Source organism: Salmo salar, chromosome 22 (genome assembly GCF_965601325.2).
Source record: "Salmo salar chromosome 22, fSalSal1, whole genome shotgun sequence".
NCBI lineage: Eukaryota > Metazoa > Chordata > Actinopteri > Salmoniformes > Salmonidae > Salmo > Salmo salar.
Genome location: NC_138312.1, coordinates 45277079 through 45303447, shown reverse-complemented (window position 1 = coordinate 45303447; position 26369 = coordinate 45277079). Strand labels below are relative to the sequence as shown.

General features: G+C 40.8%; 1 protein-coding gene across 1 annotated transcript; it reads left to right on the top strand.

Moving 5' to 3' along the window:
• Positions 1-228: 228 nt before the first annotated feature.
• LOC106583432 (interferon-induced protein 44) lies at positions 229-24485 on the top strand. The gene is made up of 9 exons (XM_014167588.3): positions 229-317; positions 461-492; positions 19664-19744; positions 20035-20068; positions 20209-20413; positions 20545-20688; positions 21128-21299; positions 21459-21559; positions 21688-24485. Exons 5-9 carry the CDS (start codon positions 20228-20230, stop codon positions 21859-21861), a joined length of 777 nt encoding a protein of 258 aa, XP_014023063.3. The 5' UTR covers positions 229-317; positions 461-492; positions 19664-19744; positions 20035-20068; positions 20209-20227; the 3' UTR covers positions 21862-24485.
• The last annotated feature ends 1884 nt before the right edge of the window (positions 24486-26369 follow it).

Here is a 26369-nt window from a genome sequence, read left to right as displayed (position 1 = left end):
TGAGATCCTTAATGAGATGGGGCAATCGTTCTCTCCTGTCTAAAACAGAGTCATATTGAAAGTGAAATTATGGCCCCTCTATTCCTGTAATGGTTCCATTTACAAGAAATGTGTATAGAAATAGGATAGCTAGACAGCCCTCCTCACTTGATACATTTGTGGAATTATCTAGTTATTCTATATCTAACACTGGAAAGTGAAAGTAACTGCACCAGTCAATTTCTCATTGTACTATAGGCTTTATACTGCATACGAAGCTGCAATCCTTTTTCACAACTCTATCAGAATCTGTCTCAGGAGGAACTAATTCTACCAGGGTAAGTCATTGTGATTACCATTTATCCTGCTGATTACAAATATTGGTAAAGGACCACATGTTCATTATACTGTTATACTGTTATTATACTATTATATTATTGTTATTTATTAAATTATTAAAGCAATTTGTTTTATTTTGTAGTGCAAGAGGAACATCTTTATACTGCGATGTATGTAAGTGCTCCCTGTAATTTGTACAAAAGGGAAATGTGTGACATTCTCTTCTATTGTTCCTATGCAGGCAGTTTCTTGTGAATACGTATATAACTCTTCTAACGTTTTGGTGTTGAACTGGTGTCAGTTGTCAAAAGTTGCAGAACTACTTTCAAATTACATTAGTGATGATTAGATATTTAACCTCTTAGGGCTAGGGGGCAGTATTGACACGGCCGGATAAAAAGCATACCCGATTTAATCTGGTTACTACTCCTGCCCAGTAACTAGAATATGCATATAATTATTGGCTTTGGATAGAAAACACCATAAAGTTTCTAAAACTGTTTGAATGGTGTCTGTGAGTATAACAGAACTCATATGGCAGGCCAAAACCTGAGAAGATTCTGAACAGGAAGTGGCCTGTCTGACAAGTTGTTGTTCATCTTGGCTCTTTTTATTGAAGACTGAGGATCTTTGCTGTAACGTGACACTTCCTACGGCTCCCATAGGCTCTCAGAGCCCGGGAAAAAGCTGAATGATATCGAGGCAGCCCCAGGCTGAAACACATTATCGCGTTTGGATAGTGGCTGGTCAGAGTACTCTGAGACTCAGGCTCGTGCACGAGGGCACGAGATGTTTTTATTTTCTCTCTCTTTGTACGCATACACACTTTCCCGGTCGGAATATTATCGCTTTTTTACGATGCGCCATGCTCGTCACCCTTATTTACCCTTTCAGATAGTGTCTTGAACGCACGAACAAAACGCCGCTATTTGGATATAACAATGGATTATTTTGGACCAAACCAACATTTGTTATTGAAGTAGAAGTCCTGGGAGTGCATTCTGACGAAGAACAGCAAAGGTATTAACATTTTTCTTATAGTAATGGCCTTCCCCCCATATTTATATATAAAAACAGCATTTTACATTGGCGCGTGATGTTCAGAAAATATTTTCCCTCCAACACCGCCGGTGAATCAGCGCTACAATTTACTAAAATACTATTCGAAAACCTTGGTAAAATATAATATTGTCATTCAAAGAATTATAGATTAACATCTCGTGAATGCAACCGCATTGCCAGATTTAAAAATAACTTTACTGGGAAATCACACTTTGCAATAAACGAGGTACTATGCTCAGAAAAATAGGCTTGGCGATACAGACTAGCGCCTTCTTGGAACCATTTACAATCATAAATAGTATTAGAAATATTCACTTACCTTTGATAATTTTCATCAGAAGGCACTTCCAGAAATCCCAGGTCCACAACAAATGTTGTTTTGTTCAAAAAAGCTCAGAATTTATGTCCAAATAGCTCCTTCTTGTTAGCGCGTTCCGAAGGCTACTCCAAATGTACGAAGCGCGCGGAACATGTCGCCACGAAAGTACAAAAAAATATATTTACGTTCGTTCAAACATGTCAAACGTTGTATAGCATAAATCTTTAGGGCCTTTTTCAATCAGAACTTCAATAATATTCAAGGCGGACGATTGCATTGTCTTATAAAACATTCCGGAATGAAAGCGTCCACACATACATGTGCGTCATAGTAGTAATGGCCTTCCCCCTATGACAAACTTTCCAGGCTTCTCGTTCGGTCAGTTTTTACCGGAGAAGACTCAAACCACTTTGTAAAGACTGTTGACATCTAGTGGAAGCCTTAGGAAGTGCTAAATGACTAACCAGTCCCTGTGTGTTTAATAGGCAAAGGCTTGAAAGTGATTCCACACATCAGATTTCCACTTCCTGTTAGGATTTGTCTCAGGGTTTTGACTGCCATATGAGTTCTGTTATACAGACACCATTCAAACAGTTTTAGAAACTTTAGAGTGTTTTCTATCCAAATCTAATAATAATATGCATATCCTAGCTTCTGAGTTTGTGTAGGAGGCAGTTTAATATGGGCACATATTATTTTCAAAATTCTCAATACTGCCCCCTGGCCTGAAGTACCCGTAAGAGGATAAGAGTGATTGCTTACGAAACCAGGACAAAAAAAGACAGTGATTTGGGGAATTTTGACTAGATATAATCCATAGAATGGTCCTTTGGAGGAAGGAGAACAGGTATTCGGAGTGGACTTCTAGTCTGACTCAGGAGGCGTACACACCATCCACTGCTTCCGAGTATATTTTTCATACAAGCATTTTGCTACACCCGCGATTACGTGCTAAATATGTGTATACGACCAATGAATTTAGATTTGACATATATTTAACATTTGTGCAGCAATGGGTTTTTTTGGACAGCAGTGGCTTCTTCAGTGGTGTCCTCCCATGAACACCATTCTTGTTTAGTGTTTTACGTATCGTAGACTCATCAACAGAGATGTTAGCATGTTCCAGAGATTTCTGTAAATCTTTAGCTGATATTCTAGGATTCTTCTTTACCTCACTGAGCATTCTGCGTTGTGCTCTTGCAGTCATCTTTGCAGGACGGCCACTCCTGGGGAGAGTGGCAACAGTGCTGAACTGTCTACATTTTTAGACAATTTGTCTTACCATGGACTGTTGAACATCAAGTCTTTTAGAGATACTTTTGTAACCCTTTCCAGCTTTATGCAAGTCAACAATTCTTAATCTTGGGTCTTCTGAGATCTCTTTTGTTCGAGGCATGGTTCACATCAGGTAATGCTTCTTGTGAATAGCAAACTCAAATGTTGAGTTTTTTTTAATAGGGCAGCGCAGCTCTAACCAACATCTCGTCTCAATGATTGTACTCCAGGTTAGTTGACTCCTGACTCCAATTAGCTTCTGGAGAAGTCATTAGCCAAGGGGTTCACATACTTTTCCCAACCTACACATAATGTTTAAATTATGTTTTCAATATAGACAAGAAAAATACAATAATTTGTATGTTATTAGTTTAAGCAAACGTACAAAATAAGCAGGGGATCAAATACTTTTTTCCCTCACTGTAAGTCTATCCTACCAACGGGACATTAAAAACTGTAAAAACGTATGTTTCACTGAGAGGTGGCTAAACGACGACACGGAAAATAAAAAGCTGGCTGGCTTCTCCGTGCATCGGCAGGACAGAGCAGCTATGTCTGGTAAGACGAGGGGCGGGGGTGTGTCTATTTGTCAATAACTGCTGGTGCGCGATGTCTAATATTAAAGAAGTCTCAAGGTATTGCTCGTCTGAGGTAGAATACCTCATGATAAGCTGTAGACCACACGATGGGAGAGAGAGACGAACCATCAAACAGGCAAGGCGTCAATACAGGACTAAGATTGAATCCTACTACACCTGCCAAGAGAGTTCTCATCTATATTATTCGTAGCCATCTATTTACCACCACAAACCAATGCTGGCACTAAGACCACACTCAATGAGCTGTATAATACCATAAGCGGCATTCATAGTGGCCGGGGTTTTTAATGCAGGCAAACAAATCCATTTTACCTCATTTCTACCAGCATGTCACATGTGCAACCAGAGGGAAGAAAACTCTAGACCACCTTTACTCCACACTAGGGTTGCACATTTTGGGGAACAGTCAGAGGTGGAAACCTTCCGTGGGAATTAACGGGAATATATGGGAATTAACGGGAATTTATGGGAATTAACAGGAATATATGGGAATTAACTGAAATATATGCAAATTAATGCCATTTCAATGTAGATGTATTTTTCCTTGGATATCATATGGGGACAGAAACAAACCTTTTACCTTATCATAAGTAGACATAATTTCAAATGATTAAATCCTTCCAATAAAAATAAAAAACAATTTAGTTACGAATTGAACTTTAATTGAGTTGACTCTTCACATGGGATGATTTCACTGAACAACAAAAGAAAGGGAATATTGAATGATCCCTAATGATCCATCACATCTCTAAAAAATGTTTTTAACATATATCTGTAAAATGATAGTCTAGAAACTAAAGCTTTGGTTGTCTTCCTCCCTGTCTTCCATGTCTTCTCCCTGGACCTCCTCAATGTCCACCTCTTGAACATCAAACTCTGAGGCCTCATCTTCACTGTCACTTTCCAACCTTGTTGAGGATGGCTCGTTGTCAGGCTCAAAAAGTCTCAAATTTGCCCGGATGGCCACCAATTTTTCAACCCTTGTATTGGTCAGTCTGTTGCGTGCTTTGGTGTGTGTGTGTTCCCAAACAAGGACCAGTTGCGCTCTGAGGGGGCTGATGTTGGTGGGATTTGGAGGATGATGGAGGCAACGGGAAAGAGCCTCAGATCCACAAAGTCCCTTCCACCAGCTAGCTGATGAGATATGTTGGCACGACTACCATATTGTATCTCCATCCCAAAGGCCTTGCTTGGAAGTGTACTTCGCCAAACTGCCCTTATCCAGGCGAAGGTGCCGAGACACGGTAGTGATGACACTATAGGCCTTATTGATCTCTGCACCAGACAGGATGCTCTTGTCAGCATACTTGGGGTCCAACATGTACGCTGCGGCGTGTTTGGGCTTCAGGCAGAAGTCTTCACGCTTTTTGATGTATTTCAGAACTGCAGTTTCCTCTGCTTGGAGCAACAATGAAGTGGGCAGGGCAGTACAGATTTTTTCTCTTACATCTACAAGCAGAGTCTGAACATCAGACAGGATGGCATTGTCTCCCTCAATCTGTGCAATGGCTACTGCTATAGGTTTCAGAAGTTTCAGGCTACTCACCACTGTCTCCCAAAATACATAATCCGGGAGGATCCTCTTGATGGGGCTGTCCATATCGGCAGACTGTGATGTGGCCATTTCCTGGAGAGACTTGATGACCCTTCAACTTGATGATCCTTCACATACCTAACCATTTCCTTGGCTCTCTTGTAGAGTGTATCCATTGTTTTCAGTGCCTTGATGTCCTGCAGATTCAATGCATGAGCAGCACAGCTAATGGGTGTGATGTGAGGGTAGGACTTCTCCACTTTAGACAAATCATCCTTCATGTTTGCAGCATTGTCTGTCACCAGTGCAAATACCTTCTGTGGTCCAAGGTCATTGATGACTGCCTTCAGCTCATCTGCAATGTAGAGACAGGTGTGTCTGTTGTCCCTTGTGTCAGTGCTCTTGTAGAATACTGGTTGAGGGGTGGAGATGATGTAGGTAATTATTTCTTGCCCACAAAAATTTGACGATCCATCAGAGATGATTGCAATACAGTCTACTTTCTCTATGATATGCTTGACCTTCACTTGAACTCTGCATCCAGCAAATGAGTAGATAAAGCATGTCTGGTTGGAGGTCTGTGTTGTTCAATTTCTTCAACAGATGATCAGGTCTATATAATTATCAAACATACATTATTAATGAAAAGGAAACACAGACTCTTTGTTTAAGTATTAAAAGGCAGAAGTTGGTACAGAGTACAGTATATGACAGCTCTCCCCAGGTTCTGCAAAATGTCTAAGACATCCTGTAACTCATATAGCCTCTCCCAGTCCTCCTTGCGTGAGTTTCACTGGGAACAACATTTTAATTAGCCGAACCTCCCCCTGACAGAAGCAACCATCTTGTCAGCAATTAAAAGCTGAGAAGTGGGTTTGACCAAAACTTGACCTTTCATCACAAGCATAGGGTCATAACAAGGTGAACTAGTCCAAGCATCTTCTGACAGGTGACTGTTTTCATATGGCCTGCGGCAGCCTTGTGTTCTCAGAAAACCAGTCGTATTCTCAGAACCTCAGATAGCCAGGTGGGGCCCAGACAAGAGGAGTATGAATGTAGGCGGTTTCCACCTTCTGATAGTGTCTGAAGGGCACAACACTCAAAACAGATGTTAACACACACACACAGAGGTCTCCTAAAGAGGAGACCTTACAGTTTATCATAACACAATTTATTAACCCTTTAAAAGGTATGTGGCTTTGGATTAACCCCTTCAGGTGTATGCTGGGTGCAGAACAATCAGAAATATCTTTCAATACACATTACCTGTGAGCATCAGAGGTGAACCAGTTGCATACACAGCTTGAGCAAGACATTCATCAGCATTTCTCTGGATACGTTCCTCCATTGAGTCAGAAAACCTTCTGATTCCAGGAGGACCATGAGCTGTTGATATCGATAAGGTGTCTGATTCATCATTTTCCCCTCGAATAGAAGTAGAGGGACTTTTGTCAAAGGTTGCTTGTTGTGAGCGCTGAGGGAACTTTATGCACTTGGCCAGATGATTATGCATCTTTGTTGCATTCTTCACATATAATTTGGCACAGTATTTTCAAATGTACACAGCTTTTCCTTCTACATTAGCTGCAGTGAAATGTCTCCACACATCAAATAGTGACCGTGGCATTTTCCTGTAAAGATTAGAAAAAATTAGTAAGAAAAACCAATACAATTCCATGTACAGATAAAAGTTAAGCAGTTAGATTAACCTGTTATGGCTAGGGGGCAGTATTTTCACGGCTGGATAAAAAACGTACCCGATTTAATCTGGTTACTACTCCTGCCCAGTAACTAGAATATGCATATCATTATTGGCTTTGGATAGAAAACACTCCAAAGTTTCTAAAACTGTTTGAATGGTGTCTGTGAGTATAACAGAACTCAAATGGCAGGTCAAAACCTGAGAGATTCCTTTACAGGAAGTGGCCTGTCTGACCATTTCTTGAACTTCTTTGCCATCTCTATCTTTTACAAAGGATCTCTGCTCTAACGTGACACTTCCTACGTCTTCCATGGGCGCTCAGAGCCCGGGAAAAACCTGAAAGTCGTCATTCCAACCCCCTGGCTGAAACACATTATCGCCTTTCTCAAGTGGCCGATCAAGGGACTGTGGGCTTAGGCGCGTGCCCTGGCTGCCCCCGTCTTTGTGATTTTTCCTCTGTTTGCCGAAAAGGAGATTCCCGGTCGGAACATTATCGCTTTTTTACGAGAAAAATGGCATAAAAATTGATTTTCAACAGCGGTTGACATGCTTCGAAGTATGGTAATGGAATATTTAGAATTTTTTTGTCACGAATTGCGCCATGCGCGCGACCCTGATTTACCATTTCGGATAGTGTCTGGGACGCACGAACAAAACGCCGCTATTCGGATATAACGATGGATTATTTTGTACCAAACCAACATTTGTTATTGAAGTAGCAGTCCTGGGAGTGCATTCTGACGAAGACAACAAAAGGTAATCAAACTTTTATAATAGTAAATCTGATATTGGTGAGTGCTAAACTTGCCGGGTGTCTAAATAGCTAGCCCGTGATGGCTGGGCTATGTACTTAGAATATTGCAAAATGTGCTTTCACCGAAAAGCTATTTTAAAATCGGACATATCGAGTGCATAGAGGAGTTCTGTATCTATAATTCTTAAAATAATTGTTATGCTTTTTGTGAACGTTTATCGTGAGTAATTTAGTAAATTGTTAGCAAATTCCCCGGAAGTTTGCGGGGGGTATGCTAGTTCTGAACGTCACATGCTAATGTAAAAAGCTGTTTTTTGATATAAATATGAACTTGATTGAACAAAACATGCATGTATTGTATAACATAATGTCCTAGGTGTGTCATCTGATGAAGATCATCAAAGGTTAGTGCTGCATTTAGCTGTCTTCTGGGTTTTTGTGACATTATATGCTAGCTTGAAAAATGGGTGTCTGATTATTTCTGGCTTGGTACTCTGCTGACATAATCTAATGTTTTGCTTTCGCTGTAAAGCCTTTTTGAAATCGGACAGTGTGGTTAGATTAACGAGAGTCTTGTCTTTAAAATGGTGTAAAATAGTCATATGTTTGAAAAATAGAAGTTTTTGCATTTTTGAGGTATTTGAATATCGCGCCAAGGGATTACACTGGCTGTTACGCAAGCGTCCCACCTAGCCCATAGAGGTTAATCTTACGACGTCGATCCCGTGAGCGGGCCCGAGTTTGACAATAGCCAGAGCGCCACATTCAAAACCACAAATCTAATAATATTCAATTTCTCAAACATAGTACTATTCTACACCATTTTATAGATACACTTCTCCTGAATCGAACCACGTTGTCCGATTTCAAAAAGGCTTTACAGCGAAAGCAAAACATTACATTATGTTAGGAGAGTACATCGACACAAATAACCACACAGCCATTTTCTAAGCAACTACATGCATCACAAATACCCAAAACACAGCTAAATGAAGCACTAACCTTTGACGATCTTCATCAGATGACACTCCTAGGACATCATGTTACACAATACATGCATTTTGTTGTTCGATAAAGTTCATATTTATATATAAAAACAGCATTTTACATTGGCCCGTGATGTTCAGAAAATATTTTCCCTCCAATACCGTCGGTGAATCAGCACCACAATTTACAAAAATACTCGTCATAAATGTAAATAAAATATTAAACTGTCATTCAAAGAATGATAGATTAACATCTCGTGAATGCAACCGCATTGCCAGATTTCAAAATAACTTTACTGGGAAAGCACACTTTGAAATAATCTGAGTACTGTGCTCAGAAAAATACACTAGCGACACCCACCATTTTGGAGTCATCTAAAATATTAAATAGCATTAGAAATATCCACTTACCTTTGATGATCTTCATCAGAAGGCACTTCCAGGAATCCCAGGTCCACAACAAATGTTGTTTTGTTCGATAAAGTTCATAATTTATGTCCAAATAACTCCATGTTGTTAGCACGTTCAGTAGGCTACTCAAAATGTAGGAGGCGCGCGCGGAAAATGTGACGACGAAAAGTAAAAAAAGTTGTATTTACGTTCGTTCAAACATGTCAAACGTTGTATAGCATAAATCTTTAGGGCCTTTTTCAATCAGAACTTCAATAATATTCCAACCGCACGATTGCATTGTCTTATAAAACGTTTTGGAACACAGCAACCTCCAACGTGAACGTGCGCCAATGTACTGCTGGCCTTCCCTGTGTAACCAAATTCCCCACCTTCTCGTTCGGTCTGTGTTTACCGGAAAAGCCTCAAACAACTTTCTAAAGACTGTTGACATCTAGTGGAAGCCTTTGGAAGTGCTAAATGAGTAACCAGTCTCTGTGTGTTTCATAGGCAAAGGCTTAGAAAAGATTCCACGCATCAGATTTCCACTTCCTGCTAGGATTTTCCTCAGGTTTTTGCCTGCCATATGAGTTCTGTTATACTCACAGACATCATTCAAACAGTTTTGGAAACTTTAGAGTGTTTTCTATCCAAAGCTACTAATAATATGCATATCCTAGCTTCTGAGTTTGAGTAGGAGGCAGTTTAATATGGGCACATATTTCATCCGAAAGTGACAATACTGCCCCCTAGCCCCAACAGGTTAACCTGATTAATCATGTAACTGTAATTAACTAGGAAGTCGGGGCACCAAGGAAAATATTCAGATTACAAAGTTATAATTTTCCTAATATAACTTTCAGATATTTTAGTATCTGATCAATTTGTCTTCGAATTAAAGAATTATTATTTACCTCACGCCAGTCTCATTCCAAACGTCGTAAATTGTTGGTTATCTGCACGAACCCAGTCTTCACTATGAGTCATCCATACATCAATTGTCTTAAAATAATTGATTTACTAACTAGGTAATTCACAGAAATGCATAAACAGTAGATATCGTAACAAAGAAATGATAGAGGAATGTGCCCTACTGGGCTAAGCCGGCATGGCGGCTTGTTAGACAAAAGGGGAGTGGGGGGTCAGCTGAGGAGACACTACAGAGTTGATAATTATAACAATTGAAATGCTAACCCTTTGCACATGAACGGTCACTCATTCGGGAACAACTGTAATCAATATATATATTGTGGCAAAGAAGGGGGTCGAGTGATAAATGGCAGATATGTGAGGGCAGAACTAATAAACGGGCTCTGCCCGATCACTAAAATGGCCACCCCGATCAGAACTACAGTTCACAAAATGGCCGACTGCCAAAACTACAATTCCCAGAAGCAAGGGGAACCCTCAGAAGGTGGAGCCGACCCACAGATAAAAGGTCAAGAAAAACCAGGAAGAGAGAGAGAGGGCGGGAAGGAAGGATCTATGAACCATAGAGAAAGAGACAATCTACATTGGCTGGATTTACCGTGTACGAGCTGGACTGTTTTGGACTTACCTGTTGGCGTTTAGACCTGGACCTACCGAGAACCAGATTTGTGTACCGAACCCTGCTATCCTTGACCTTACCTGCGGCCTGGGTGGACCAGGACAGCGAAACAAACACACAGGTACTGTCATGTTCGAAAGAACTTTCATTCTGGGCTGACTTTGGTGACAGTTTCCCACTTAATTTGTGACAAACACTCCTAACTTTGAAGAGGTTTGCCACAATATTTACGCTCAGTGTGTCGTCGGGATCTCTGTTGAAAAGTTTGTTTCTGTTGGAGAGTGTCCGCCCTCTCTCTCTCTGTCGTGGTTAGAATGGGTAGTTCAGAGTGACATTCATTAATGTCGTTATAGGACAGATGTGTCGGCGGTTGTCGGTCTCGCGTTCAATGATACCAAATTCCTAGCTGCAGACTAGTAATTAATATCAATGACTTGTTCTTATTCTGTTGGTATCGATAGTCTAAGAGTTTAACCTCTCTGGGCTAGGCGGGACGAATTCGTCCCACCTACGTAACAGCCAGTTGAATCCTGTGGCGCGATTTTCAAAACGTTTGAAATGCTATTACTTCAATTTCTCAAAAATATGACTATTTTACAGCTATTTAAAGACAAGACTCTCGTTAATCTAACCACACTGTCCGATTTCAAAAAGGCTTTACAACGAAAGCAAAACATTAGATTATGTCAGCAGAGTACCAAGCCAGAAATAATCAGACACCCATTTTTCAAGCTAGCATATAATGTCACAAAAACCCAGCAGCACTAACCTTTGATGATCTTCATCAGATGACAACCCTAGGACATTGTGTTATACAATACATGCATGTTTTGTTCAATCAAGTTCATATTTATATCAAAAACCAGCTTTTTACATTAGCATGTGACGTTCAGAACTAGCATACCCCCCGCAAACCTCCGGTGAATTTACTAAATTACTCACGATAAACGTTCACAAAAAGCATAACAATTATTTTAAGAATTATAGATACAGAACTCCTCTATGCACTCGATATGTCCGATTTTAAAATAGCTTTTTGGTGAAAGCACATTTTGCAATATTCTAAGTACATAGCCCAGCCATCACGGGCTAGCTATTTAGACACCCGGCAAGTTTAGCCTTCACCAAAATCAGATTTACTATTATAAAAGTTTGATTACCTTTTGTTGTCTTCGTCAGAATGCACTCCCAGGACTGCTACTTCAATAACAAATGTTGGTTTGGTCCAAAATAATCCATCGTTATATCCGAATAGCGGCGTTTTGTTCGTGCGTCTCAGACACTATCCGAAATGGTAAATCAGGGTCGTGCGCATGGCGCAATTCGTGACAAAAAAATTCTAAATATTCCATTACCATACTTCGAAGCATGTCAACCGCTGTTGAAAATCAATTTTTATGCCATTTTTCTCGTAAAAAAGCGATAATGTTCCGACCGGGAATCTCCTTTTCGGCAAACAGAGGAAAAATCACAAAGACGGGGGCGGCCAGGGCATGCGCCTAAGCCCACAGTCCCTTGATCGGCCACTTGAGAAAGGCGATAATGTGTTTCAGCCTGGGGCTGGGATGACGACATTCAGGTTTTTCCCGGGCTCTGAGCGCCCATGGAAGACGTAGGAAGTGTCACGTTAGAGCAGAGATCCTTTGTAAAAGATAGAGATGGCAAAGAAGTTCAAGAAATGGTCAGACAGGCCACTTCCTGTAAAGGAATCTCTCAGGTTTTGACCTGCCATTTGAGTTCTGTTATACTCACAGACACCATTCAAACAGTTTTAGAAACTTTGGAGTGTTTTCTATCCAAAGCCAATAATGATATGCATATTCTAGTTACTGGGCAGGAGTAGTAACCAGATTAAATCAGGTACGTTTTTTATCCAGCCGTGAAAATACTGCCCCCTAGCCATAACAGGTTAATCAAATGGCCATTTTGACTATTTACACTGCTGCCACTCGCTCTTTTTTATCTATGCATAGTGACTTTACAAATTACCTCGATTAACCTGTACCCCTCACATTGACTCGGTACCGGTACCCCCTTTATATAGCCTCGTTATTGTTATGTTGTTTTCTTGTTTCTTTTTTATTATATTTTTTTACTTTTAGTTTATTTAGTAAATATTTCTTGAACTGCAAGGGCTAAGGATATGCTAACTGTTGTATTCAGCGCATATGACATTGTATTTTATTTGAATGGGCAGGGGCGCAACCATGGGTGGGCCTGGGAGGGCATAGGCCCACCCACTTGGGAGACAGGAGGCCCAGCCAATCTGAATTATTTTCCATGCACAAAAGGGCTTTATTACAAACAAAAATACTCCTCAGCATCCCCCCCTCCTCTGACGATCGCACAGGTGAAGATGCCGGATGTGGAGGTCCTTGGCTGGCGGGGTTAAACGTGGTCTACGGTTGTGAGGCTGGTTGGATGTACTGCTAAATTCTCTAAAACGATGTTGGAGGCAGCTTATGGTAGAGAAATTAACATTCAATTCTCTGTTAACAGTTCTGGTGGACATTCCTGCAGTCAGCATGGCTATTACACACTCCCTCAAAACTTGAGACATTTGTGGCATTGTGTTGTGTGACAAAACTGCACAAAACTGCACATTTTAGCAGCCTTTTATTGTGTGTACCTGTGTAATAATTATGTAATAATTATGTGTAATAATTATGCTGTTTAGTCAGCATCTTGATATGCCACACCTGTCAGGTGGATGGATTATCTTGGCAAAGGAGAAATGCTCAGTAACAGAGATGTAAACCAATTTGTGCACAACATTTGAGATAAATGCTTTTGGAACATTTCAGCTCATGAAACATGGGACCAATACTTTACATGTTGCATTTCATATTTTTGTTCAGTATACAATCGTGGCCAAAAGTTTTGAGAATGACACAAATATTAATTTTCACAAAGTTTGCTGCTTCAGTGTCTTTAGATATTTTTGTCAGACGTTACTATGGAATACTGAAGTATAATTACAAGCATTTCATACGTGTCAAAGGCTTTTATTGACAATTACATGAAGTTGATGCAAAGAGTCAATATTTGTAGTGTTGACCCTTCTTTTTCAAGACCTCTGAAAACTGCCCTGGCATGCTGTCAATAACCTTCTGGGCCACATCGTGACTGATGGCAGCCCATTCTTGCATAATCAATGCTTAGAGTCTGTCAGAATTTGTGGGTTTTTGTTTGTCCACCCGCCTCTTGAGGACTGACCACAAGTTCTAAATGGGATTAAGGTCTGGGGAGTTTCCTGGCCATGGATCCAAGATATCGATGTTTTGTTCCCCGAGCCACTTAGTTATCACTTTTGCCTTATGGCAAGGTGCTCCATCATGCTGGAAAAGGCATTGTTCATCACCAAACTGTTCCTGGATGGTTGGGAGAAGTTGCTCTCGGAGGATGTGTTGGCACCATTCTTTATTCATGGCTGTGTTCTTAGGCAAAATTGTGAGTGAGCCTTGGCTGAGAAGCAACCCCACACATGAATGGTCGCTTTACTGTTGGCATGACACAGGACTGATGGTAGCGCTCACCTTGTCTTCTCCGGACAAGCTTTTTTTCTGGATGCCCCAAATAATCGGAAAGGAGATTCATAAGAGAAAATGACTTTACCCCAGTCCTCAGCAGTCCAATCCCTGTACCTTTTGCAGAATATCAGTCTGTCCCTGATGTTTTTCCTGGAGAGAAGTGGCTTCTTTGCTGCCCTTCTTGACACCAGGCCATCCTCCAAAAGTCTTTGCCTCACTGTGCATGCAGATGCACTCACACCTGCCTGCTGCCATTCCTGTGCAAGCTCTGTACTGCTGGTGCCCCAATCCCGCAGCTGAATCAACTTTAGGAGACGGTCCTGGCGCTTGCTGGACTTTCTTGGGCGCCCTGAAGCCTTCTTCACAACATATTAATCGCTCTCCTTGAAGTTCTTGATGATTCGATTGATTTTTGGTTGATTTAGGTGCAATCTTACTGGCAGCAATATTCTTGCCTGTGAAGCCCTTTTGTGTGCAAAGCAATGATGACGGCATGTATTTCCTTTCAGGTAACCATGATTGACAGAGGAAGAACAATGATTCCAAGCACCACCCTCCTTTTGAAGCTTCCAGTCTGTTATTCAAACTCAATCCGCATGACAGAGTGATCTCCACCCTTATCCTTATCAACACTCACACCTGTGTTAAGGAGAGCGTCACTGACATGATGTCAGCTGGTCCTTTTGTGGCAGGGCTGAAATGCAGTGGAAAAGTTTTTTTTAAATTCAGTTCCTTTGCATAGCAAAGAGGGACTTTGCAATTAATTGCAATTCATCTGATCACTCTTCATAACATTCTGGAGTATATTTAAATTTCCATCATACAAACTGAGGCAGCAGACTGTGAAAATGTATATTTGTGTCATTCTCAAAACTTTTGGCCACGACTGTATACTGTTCCCTCAATTTCAGTTTATGTAAAAAAAACAGGCACTGAATAGTGTAGCTAATAGTGCTGAGAGTGATTAGAGCTTTTTGATTTTGGTTTTGATAATAAAAAAATTTACATTATTTTCGGTTTCCATATTTTTTTTAACATTAAATGCACTGTGTTGTGGGTTGAATGCTCAAACAACACAGAATTTAATAAACAATTGATAAATTACAATGATGGTAGTGACTGCCCATTACTGATATTATTATTAACTATCATTATTTCACAATACTTTAATAAAATATTTGTTGTGTATATTACATTTTTTATTTCATTACTTTATTATTTCATTCCAAGTCATCATCTCACCTCTATAGAGCTTATGACTAAGTCACACAAAGACAAGTTTGTATCAGGTTAGAAAAAAACACTAGCATAGTGTTCTCAAAGTAGTAAAACACAGGATAGCATGACTCATTTTGTAATTTTCCACCACACATCTCTTCAATCTAAGCCTATAGGAAAGTGTGTGCCCTCAGGCCTGGAGGGAAGCAAAAGTCATTCCGCTACCCCAAAATAGCAAAGCCCCCTTTACTGTATCAAACAGCCGACCAATCAGCCTGCTACCAACCCTTAGTAAACTTTTGGGAAATAAAGTGTGTTTGACCAGATGTTGTTTCACAGTAAAAAAGAAACAACTGACTTTCAGCATGATTATAGGGAAGGCCACTCAACATGTACGGCACTTACAGAAATCACTGATGATTGGCTGAAATAAATTCATAATAAGAAGCTTGTGGGAGCTGTTTTGCTAGTAATGAATAAAGTGGAAATTGCGCAAGTTGATGAGACTAAACTGCTTGGTGTAACCCTGCATTGTAAACTGTCATGGTCAAAACATATTGATGCAACGGTAGCTAAAATGGGTAGAGGTCTGTCCTTAATAAAGCGTTGCTCTGCTTTCTTGATATTGCTGGCAACAAATCAAGTCCTACAGGCCCTAGTTTTGGACTACTGCCCAGTGATATGGTTAAAATCCACATATGCAAATTACAGTAGCCAAGAACAGAGCAGCATGGCTGGCCCTTAAATTTACACAGAGTGCTAACATAAATGGCATGCATGTCAGTCACTCCTGGCTCAAAGTAGAGGAGAGATTGACTGCATCACGTCTGGTCTTTGTGAGAAGTTGAAAGCACCGAGATGTCTGTTCAAACGACTAGCACACAGCTCGGACACCCACGCATACCACACAAGACAAGCCACTCGGGGTCTCTTCACAGTCCTCAAGTCCAGAACAGACTCCAGGAAACCCACGGTACTACACAAAGACATGGAAATCTATTCCACATCAAGTAACTCATGCAAGCAGTAAAATCAGATTTTTAAAAAACGATAAAACTACGCCTTATGGAACAACACGGACTGTCAGGAGACACACACAGGCATACACACATGCTAGCACATGCACTCTACACACACCTACACTGTGGTATTGTTGTATGTTGTGTTGTGGATAAATAGTGGTGTGATGTGCCTTAGTTTGTTTGAACCCCAGTTAGATTAGAGGGGATCCCTAATAAAATACAAAATAAAATGTTAAAAATATGGCGCGCAACATTGTTCATTGTGCCAGTAAATCAGCACAATCAACTTTATTTGTTTTTTCAAATTGCCACTGTCTTGGAGCTATAAGTGGGATCATGTATACTGTGCTAATGCCGATTAAAATATATATATTTTTAAAATTGAAACGGAAAGTAAGTTCCTCCTTGCTCGCACACGCTTTTTCAGTTCTGCCCACAAATGTTCTATAGGATTGGAGGTCAGGGCTTTGTGATGGCCTATCCAATACCTTGACTTTGTTGTCTTAAGCCATTTGGCCACAACTTTGGAAGTATGCTTGGGGTCATTGTCCATTTGGAAGACCATTTGCGACCAAGCTTTAACTTCCTGACTGATGTCTTGAAATATTGTCTCAATATATCCACATAATTTTCCATCCTCACGATGCCATCTAGTTTTTGAAGTGCACTAGTCCAGTCAGCAGCAAAGCACCGCCACAACATGATGCTGCCACCCCTGTGCTTCACGGTTGGGATGGTGTTCTTGGGCTTGCAAGCCTCCCCCTTTTTCCTCCAATTTTTGTTTCTTCAGACCAGATGACATTTCTCCAAAAATTATGATCTTTGTGCAGTTGCAAACCGTAGTCTTTCTTTTTCATGGCAGTTTTGGAGCAGTGACTTCTTTCTTGCTGAGCGGCCTTTCAGGTTATGTCGATATAGGACTCGTTTTACTGTGGATATAGATACTTTTGTACCTGTTTCCTCCAGCATCTTCACAAGGTCCTTTGCTGTTGTTCTGGGATTGATTTGCACTATTCTCACCAAAGTACGTTAATTTCTAGGTGACAGAACGTGTCTCCTTCCTGAGCGGTATGACGGCTGCGTGGTCCCATGGTGTTTATACTTGCGTACTATTGTTTGTACAGATGAACGTGGTACCTTCAGGCATTTGGAAATTGCTCCTAAGGATGAACCAGACTTGGGGAGGTTTACAATTTGTTTTCTGCGGTCTAGGCTGATTTCTTTTGATTTTCCCATGATGTCAAGCAAAGAGGCACTGAGTTTGAAGGTAGGCCTTGAAATACATCCACAGGTACACCTCAAATTGACTCAAATTATGTCAATTAGCCTATCAGAAGCTTCTAAAGCCATGACATCATTTTCTGGAATTTTCCAAGCTGTTTAAAGGCACAGTCAGCTTAGTGTATGTAAACTTCTGACCCACAGGAATTGTGATACAGTAAATTATAAGTTAAATAATCTGTCTGTAAACAATTGTTGGAAAAATTACTTGTGTCATGCACAAAGTAGATGTCCTAACCGACTTGCCAAAAGTATAGTTTGTTAACAAGATATGTGTGGAGTGGTTGAAAACTCCAACCTAAGTGTATGTAAACTTCCGACTTCAACTGTATAATGACTGTATTATTTCACATCATTTTGCAACACTTTCCGATTCTTGAGTAATCAGCAATACTCTAAATACTGTCAGGTCTATAAATATTTGGACATTGACCAAGTTATTATTGTTTTGGTAGAGCATGGTGTTTGCAACGCCAGCATGGTGTGCAACGCCAGGGTTGTGGGTTCAATTCCCACAGGGGGCCAGAACATTTTTTATGTTTAAAATTAAAATGCATGAAATTAAATGTATGTATTCACTACTGTAAGTTGCTCTGGATAAGAGCGTCTGCTAAAAGACGTAAATGTAAATATTGGTTTCACGTTATCCAAGATAGCAGGAAAGGGGTAAGTCAGGCGCAGGAGACTGAGGTCCGTTGAACAGACGTTTAATACGGCCAAGAGCAAACACAGCAACAAGGCAGGGTGCACAATCAACAAAAGGAAGGAGAACAGCTCCAAACTCCAAATAGACAGGGCGCAGCCCGGCAACCCTAATGCCTAACAAAATACGTTGCGCAATCCAATACATACAGTAAACCTGCCCACTACAATAAACGTAACAAGCAACAATCCCGCACCAATCCCAAACCATACAGACAAACTAAATACCCCCCACTAATGACAAACAAGGAACAGGGGCAGACTAAAACAGACATAACCAACAGACACTGAAACATGGATCGGTGTCAGCTAGTAGGCCGACGACGATGATCGCCGAACGCCGCCCGACCGGGGAGAGGCACCACCTTCTGTGGACGTTGTGACAAATGGAGTTCAAATTAAATAATGAATATGAGGGTATTTACATCCATCGGGTGAACGGTGTTGGAATTACAGCACTTTTTATATGTGGGCCCCCTCTTTTTCACGGACTAAATGTAACTGGACAATTGGCTGGGACGCGGTGCCCTCCCCAGGTGTGTTATTCCCTCATTAGTTAATTTACAAGTAAGTAGATAAAAGGTCTAGAATTTATTAAGTGTAGCATTTGCAATCTGTTACTGTTAACCATCAATATGAAGTCCAAAGAGCTGTCACTGCCAGTGAAGCAAGCCATCATTAGGCTGAAAAATCTAAAGAAACCCATCAGAGATAGCAAAAGGTGTGGCCAAATCAACTGTGTTACATTCTTAAAAAGAATGATTGCACTGGTGAGCTCAGGAACACCAAAAGGCCCAGAAGACCATGGAAAACAACTGTGGTGGATGACAGAATCATTTTCCCTAGTGAAGAAAAACCCCTTCACAACAGTTGGCCAGATCAAGAACACCCTCCAGGAGGTAGGCGTAGCTATGTCAAAGTCAACAATCAAGAGAAGACTTCACCAGAGTAAATACAGAGGGTTTACCACAAGATGGTAAGCCTCAAAAACAGGAGTACCAGTTTAGAGTTTGCCAAAAAACATTTAAAAAGCCTGTCCAGTTCTAGAACAACATTCTATGGACAGATGAGACAAAGATCAACTTGTACCAGAATGATTGGAAGAGAAGAGTATGGAGCAGGGAAGGTACTGCTCATGATCCGACGCATACCACCTCATCTGTGAAGCATGGTGGAGGTAGTGTTATGGCGTGAGCATATCTTGATTGTTTCCTTTTAAATCCATTGTGGTGGCGTACAGAGCCAAAATGATGCAAATTGTGTCGCTGTCCAAATACTTATGGACCTGACTGTATGTCTGTCGTTGAAGGAACCAATCTGAAATCAAATCTGACCAATATATGCAAATATTATTTTCATGTGGCCCTTAGCAGACTGTGAGAGTTGCAGTACATAAATGACATACTATTCACCCCCAAATAGCATATGTTCAAAGATGATTGGCGTTTCCCAACACTAACACCAACACCCACACACCACCACCACCACCACCACCAAAGAAGGGTAAGAGACATGAGTCATGCCGTATTGTCGAAACAGCATGAGACATATCAGTAAAAATACAATTGACACCTGATCTGTATACTCTGTTTTAGAGCATGCATTGACAAAAGTCTAAAGTCATGCATATATCAAGTTGACTGTACTCTGATTTATTGTGTGAAAAATCATGAATTATTGTAGATTCATATAAATTAAGATGAAGATATCTTTTGAAAGTGTTGGGGGGAATTGGAAACGAGAAATTACAGCCAAGTTCATTTAATAAAAATAAATTCCCATGTGTCATGCAGAATTTGACAGCCCTTGGAGGAAAGTATCTTGGAGGTAAGTACGTACTGACTGACCAAGTATGGAGGATAACTAGGAGACAACAAAAAAGAATGCAAAGGATGTTACAATCAATATCAAGTGATGTGCAAACAGTGTGCTATGCTAAATTTATGATAAATCATTGTCTCTGACAGTAAACAACACAGGGACGAGATGGTGAGGGTCCTGAGGAACTTTGAACTGAATGATCCTGACGTGGGTCAGCTGAGATGCCTGCTACATGGACCAGTCGGAGCAGGGAAGTCCAGCTTCATCAACTCAGTCAACAATGTCTTCCAAGGACGCACAACATCTGGTGCCCTGGTAGCAGCTACCTCTGGCACAAGCTTCACCAAGACAGTAAGTTACTATAAATTAGGAATGTAGTGCCACTGATCACAAAACACTATTAATGGATAAAACATGGATCCCTAGAAATACCTTTGTACACAAATACCTGCCATGAGTGTTTTAAAAATGTTTATTTTCAGTATAAAACACACTACATTAAAGATGGAAATTCCCGTCTACCCTTTGCATTCAATGATGTCATGGGTCTGGAGGCACAAGAAAAAGGGATGCAAACTAAAGACATCATCAATGCCCTGAAGGGCCATCTACCAGAAGGCTATAAGGTAAACCAGCATACACTAATGTATACATACACACGCAAATAATATTACACTGTAAATGTAGCCTTCCTTAACCTGACAAACAATGCCAATAGTTCTGCTCTTTCTACACTCCTAGAAAATAGGGCTCCAAGAGGGTTCTTCGCCTGTCCCCATAGGAGAACCCTTTTTGGGTCTAGGTAGAACCTTTTTCGGTTCCATGAACAACCCTCTGTGGAAAAGGTTCTACATGGAACCAAAAGGTTTCACCCGTGAACCAAAAAGGGCTCTTCAAAGGGTTCTCCTATGGGGTTTAGGTTCTAGATAGCACCCTTTTCCTCTAAGAGTGTATCAACACCAGCCAAATAATCAATTTTTTCAATGCCAAATTTAACAAAACAAACTAGCAATAGTTTTAAGCAGAGAAGTCCTGTCAGACCAGTCTTGTCTTTCCTTGGGCCAGTTCAATCCTTGCTGGCCATTAACTGAGGAAAGTCCAGAATACAATAGGATTCCTACATCAAGTCACAAGGTTCACTGTCTGGTGAGTGTTGTACCAGCGGACAAAATCTCTCTCATGTCAAGTGACGTCACAGCGAAGATGAGGAAGGTCAGAGAAAAAGCCAGTAAAATGGGTGAGCTATTCCAACCCCTCTATGTTTCTTTATGTCTTTCTCATGCCGTGTTTATGAAGTGGCCTTTGGCTGTAGATAGCTCTTGACCTTCACTTTTATTACTACTTGAAACATTGTTACCTATATATTAGCCCTTCCATTCAATCATTTCTACAACAGGAATCCCTCAAGTTGTTGTCATGACCATGCCAGACCAGGCTTGTGATCTTGTGGACAGGGATGTGAAGAACATCTACACCAGCAAGGCAATCAAAGAGAAGGTGAGTCATGTTTTACATTACATGTAATCCTGAAGTCACATCAAATCACATTCAATCTTTACTCAGGTAGAGCAAAAATCCTGCCAACTCAGGTAAAACATAAGTCATTTTTGTCCAACATTTCTCAGATGCAGATCTGCAGTAATGAGCTGGGCTTTCCCATGAACTGCATCCTGCCGGTGAAGAACTACCATGAGGAGGAGATGCTGGATGACGACATGGACATCCTGATACTGAACGCCATGACTCAGATTATGAACTTTGCCAATGACTACATCTGGGACCTCCAACAACATGCATGAGTGTCACACACCTGCATGAGTGTCACACACTAGGATATTAGTGAGCCATCGAGTACACTACTAAGTCTATATAGTCTAGATTTAATTTCAGATAAGCTATCCCCCTTTGGAAATAGGACATTTGTTTTGAAGGCTGGATGAAGTAAGGCTGGAGTGAACGTTCTCTTTTCAATGTTTTCATATTGCTTCATAAAGTCCAATGATGTCAGTTATCTATGCATCATGTTTTGCATTCTATCAAGGATACTAGCTTATCTAATGCAAGTGTACACTGTTGGGTGTTATATGTAGGTGCTGTCTAGAACCTAAAACAGTTATTCAGTTGTCATCATAAAGAACTCTTTGGTTTCCATGTAAAATCCACACTGGTTCATCTTAGTTAGCTAGTAGCTCTAGTTAGATCCCTGTGTAATATGGATGTCTTCCATACAGGTTTCTAGTGTGATGTGCCAAGAAGAGTACACCGCCACTACATCGAGTAGTTGATACTTGTAAAAATGTCCATTCTTTAATGCTTTTCTTGTACCTATGTTTGTCCTGTGCAGCTGCAGGCTTTTCTTCGGGTGCTGAAATCAGTTGTTTTTGAAAAAAAACAGAATTTTATGTGACGTCTGCCAAACTGTACCCCGTAATCCATATATAAAAACTACGGATTTCAGCACCCAAAGAAAAGCTTGTAGTTACACAGGACAAACATAGACATTTTTACAAGTATCGACTGATAGCGACTCAATGTAGTCAGTGGTACACTCCGCCGGCACTCATCGCAACTCAACTCCGTAGAGATATATATGACATGGCACATTCTAAATATCTGATATCTGACAGCATTCTATACAAGAGGGAATGCATAAATAAGCCAACAAATATTAGTTAAATAAAATATGGAAGAGTCGATGAAAAGCTGCATTGACTCTGAAATTTGTGGTTTCAACTGGAAAATTTCACTTGAACAACCCTCCAAGTCATAAATACAATTGGGAAACTGAGTTTGTCATTACCCGAGTTGCTACCCGAGTTGCCGAGTTGTGACGACAAATACCTTTTTAACAATTAAAAATGTATTTAAATGGATAATGTAGCTAGTTTTACCATATTATCAATGTTAAGCAAGCTACGTAAAATTTTCTGGGTTAAAGAATTGTTCCCGACATCAAAACAACTTGAACACAATCATGTCGGATTTACAACTTCCCACTTCACGCTTTCCCAATTCTCATGGGCATGTGAATGCCCCATTAGATAGATAACTCTAGTGAAGCCCGTTTTAACATGGACAGCGCCATTGAGGAATTTCGCCATTTTGAAGTAGTCAACTGGGTGGGACTTTCTATGTTTAAGGAAGGATCACATAATTCCATCCAGGTCATCAGGAATGGTCAGCCAAAGAATGATACTCATTAGCAAACATTCCATAACTGCAGGTGGAAGTAAACAACAACCTTTTCAAACAACACACTCCAGGTGGCAGTGTGCACCCTTTCAGTTTGTTTACCAACTCATAGAAGTACTAAAATAAGAAATTCACTACTTTAAAATGGAGCAGAGGAGGCTGGTGGGAGGAGCTATAGGAAAATGGCTCATTGTAATATCTGGAATGGGATAAATGGAACGGCATCAAACATATGGAAACCACGTTTGACTCCATTCCATTAATTCCATTCCAGCCATTACAATGAGCCTGTCCTCCTTTAACTCTTCCCACTGGCCTCCTCTAAAATGCAGATAGCCTCAATGGCCCTGCCCATGTTCTCACAGACGACATAATGGGACAGATAGAAAGTAAGAAGTCTAACAAGTCTATGGCTAGCTGACAGCAAAGTATTTACTGAGACATCTCATCTTTGTATCTGTCCCATTATAGCATCTGTGACAGCATGGGCAGGACATTTGAGGCTAACTCCATTTTAAAGCAGTACACTTCTTATTCTACTTCTACTACTTCTATGCAGCAAAGGTATCAGAGATTCCAGCATGGATTTGTAGTCTTGCATGACAAAGTATCAGCTTTCACACCATGTGAATGGCATCAAACACCTGGAAACCATGTGTTTGATGTATTTGATACCATTCCACTGATTCCACTCCAGTCATTACAACGAGACCGTTCTCACCAATTAAGGTGCCACCAACCTCCTGTGATATAGGTATAGAGGAGGAGGAAGGGGAGGACCATCCTCCTCAGTGAAATTTCATAAAAATAAAAACATTAGAAACATTAAAAAAGTTATCATTTTTAGATAAAACTATACTATACTATGTCACCAAATAATTGATTCAAATACACTGTTTTGCAATGAAGGTGATAGGTTTGGTTTCTGAGCGTTATATATTATTAATCATTAGGTATAATAGAGACATGAGGGGTGCCATAAGTAAGCTTGAGAGGGGCTGAGTGCAGGGAAAACAATCACATGTAGCAGTACTGATAAGGGGAGGAACCGTTTAAGGCCCTGTCACTCAACTCTCTGCCTAGCAATAATGATGCGATAAGGAGGATAATTTAGTGATAAGGAGGAGACTCCACCCAAAGTGGGGTATGTACACAACCACTGTTGAAACCATGTTTTTGTCTAATGCAGCTGTATTGACCCTCTGGGCAGAATAAACTTGGTTTAAAGCTTTCATAGTGTTCATTGAGCTTGTACTCTGAAAATTAGAACCTACAGTGAGGGAAAAAAGTATTTGATCCCCTGCTGATTTTGTACATTTGCCCGCTGACAAAGAAATGATCAGTCTATAATTTTAATGGTAGGTTTATTTGAACAGTGAGAGACAGAATAACAACAAAGAAATCCAGAAAAACGCATTATATTGAGGGAAATAAGTGTTTGACACCCTCTCAATCAGATCGATTTCTGGCTCCCTGGTGTCTTTTATACAGGTAAAGAGGTGAGATTAGGAGCACACTTAAAGGGAGTGCTCCTAATCTCAGTTTGTTACCTGTATAAAAGACACCTGTCCACAGATGCAGTCAATCAATCAATCAGATTCCAAGCTCTCCACCATGGCCAAGACCAAAGAGCTCTCCAAGGATGTCAGGGACAAGATAGTAGACCTACACAAGGCTGGAATGGGCTACAAGACCATCGCCAAGCAGCTTGGTGAGAAGGTGACAACAGTTGGTGCGATTATTCGCAAATGGAAGAAACACAAAAGAACAGTCAATCTTCCTCGGCCTGGGGCTCCATGCAAGATCTCACCACGTGGAGTTGCAATGATCATGAGAACGGTGAGGAATCAACCCAGAACTACACAGGAGGATCTTTTCAATGATCTCAAGGCAGCTGGGACCATAGTCACTAAGAAAACAATTGTTAACACACTACGCCGTGAAGGACTGAAATCCTGCAACGCCCGCAAGGTCCCCCTGCTCAAGAAAGCACATATACATGCCCATCTGAAGTTTGCCAATGAACATCTGAGTGATTCAGAGGACAACTGGGTGAAAGTGTTGTGGTCAGATGAGACCAAAATGGAGCTCTTTGGCATCACCTCAACTCGCCGTGTTTGGAGGGGGAGGAATGCTGCCTATGACCCCAAGAACACCATCCCCACCGTCAAACATGGAGGTGGAAACATTATGCTTTGGGGGTGTTTTTCTGCTAAGGGGACAGGACAACTTCACCGCATCAAAGGGACGATGGACGGGGCCATGTACCGTCAAATCTTGGGTGAGAACCTCCTTCCCTCAGCCAGGGCATTGAAAATGGGTCGTGGATGGGTATTCCAGCATGACAATGACCCAAAACACACAGCCAAGGCAAAAAAGGAGTGGCTCAATAAGAAGCACAGGTCCTGAAGTGGCCTAGCCAGTCTCCAGACCTTAATCCCATAGAAAATCTGTTGAGGGAGCTGAAGGTTCGAGGTGCCAAACGTCAGCCTCGAAACCTTAATGACTTGGAAAAGATCTGCAAAGAGGAGTGGGACAAAATCCCTCCTGAGATGTGTGCAAACCTGGTGGCCAACTACAAGAAACGTCTGACCTCTGTGATTGCCAACAAGGGTTTTGCCACCAAGTACTAAGTCATGTTTTGCAGAGGGGTCAAATACTTATTTCCCTCCTTAAAATGAAAATCACTTTATAACATTTTTGACATGCGTTTTTCTGGATTTTTTTGTTATTCTGTCTCTCACTGTTCAAATAGACCTACCATTCAAATGATAGACTGATCATTTCTTTGTCAGTGGGCAAACGTACAAAATCAGCAGGGGATCAAATACTTTTTTCCCTAACTGTACTTGCCTCTTCCATTTTTGTGTTAATGCTGCAATTAGTTGGTTGTAATTTTGGGTAGAGCAGACATTTCCATGTCTGTGTTAGCTGCATGTGTGACATAACTGCACCAGTCCTATTTATGATATCATTCACAAAAATTATTCATTTTTTAAACATTTCTTCAAAAAAATACGTTTTTTTTATCAATCAGTATATTTGAGTTTAACCACAATATTTGGTGTATTATTTGTGCTGTCTTTTCAGGTGGATTAAACTCAAAGTGCAACCA

Bases quoted from the DNA above. Each gene is read 5' to 3' on its own strand.
- LOC106583432 (XM_014167588.3), top strand. From the start codon at position 20,228: ATGGTGAGGGTCCTGAGGAACTTTGAACTGAATGATCCTGACGTGGGT. The intron at 20,414-20,544 runs GTAAGTTACTAT...GTTTATTTTCAG, and splicing joins GCACAAGCTTCACCAAGACA to TATAAAACACACTACATTAA. The intron at 20,689-21,127 runs GTAAACCAGCAT...TCCTTGGGCCAG, and splicing joins ATCTACCAGAAGGCTATAAG to TTCAATCCTTGCTGGCCATT.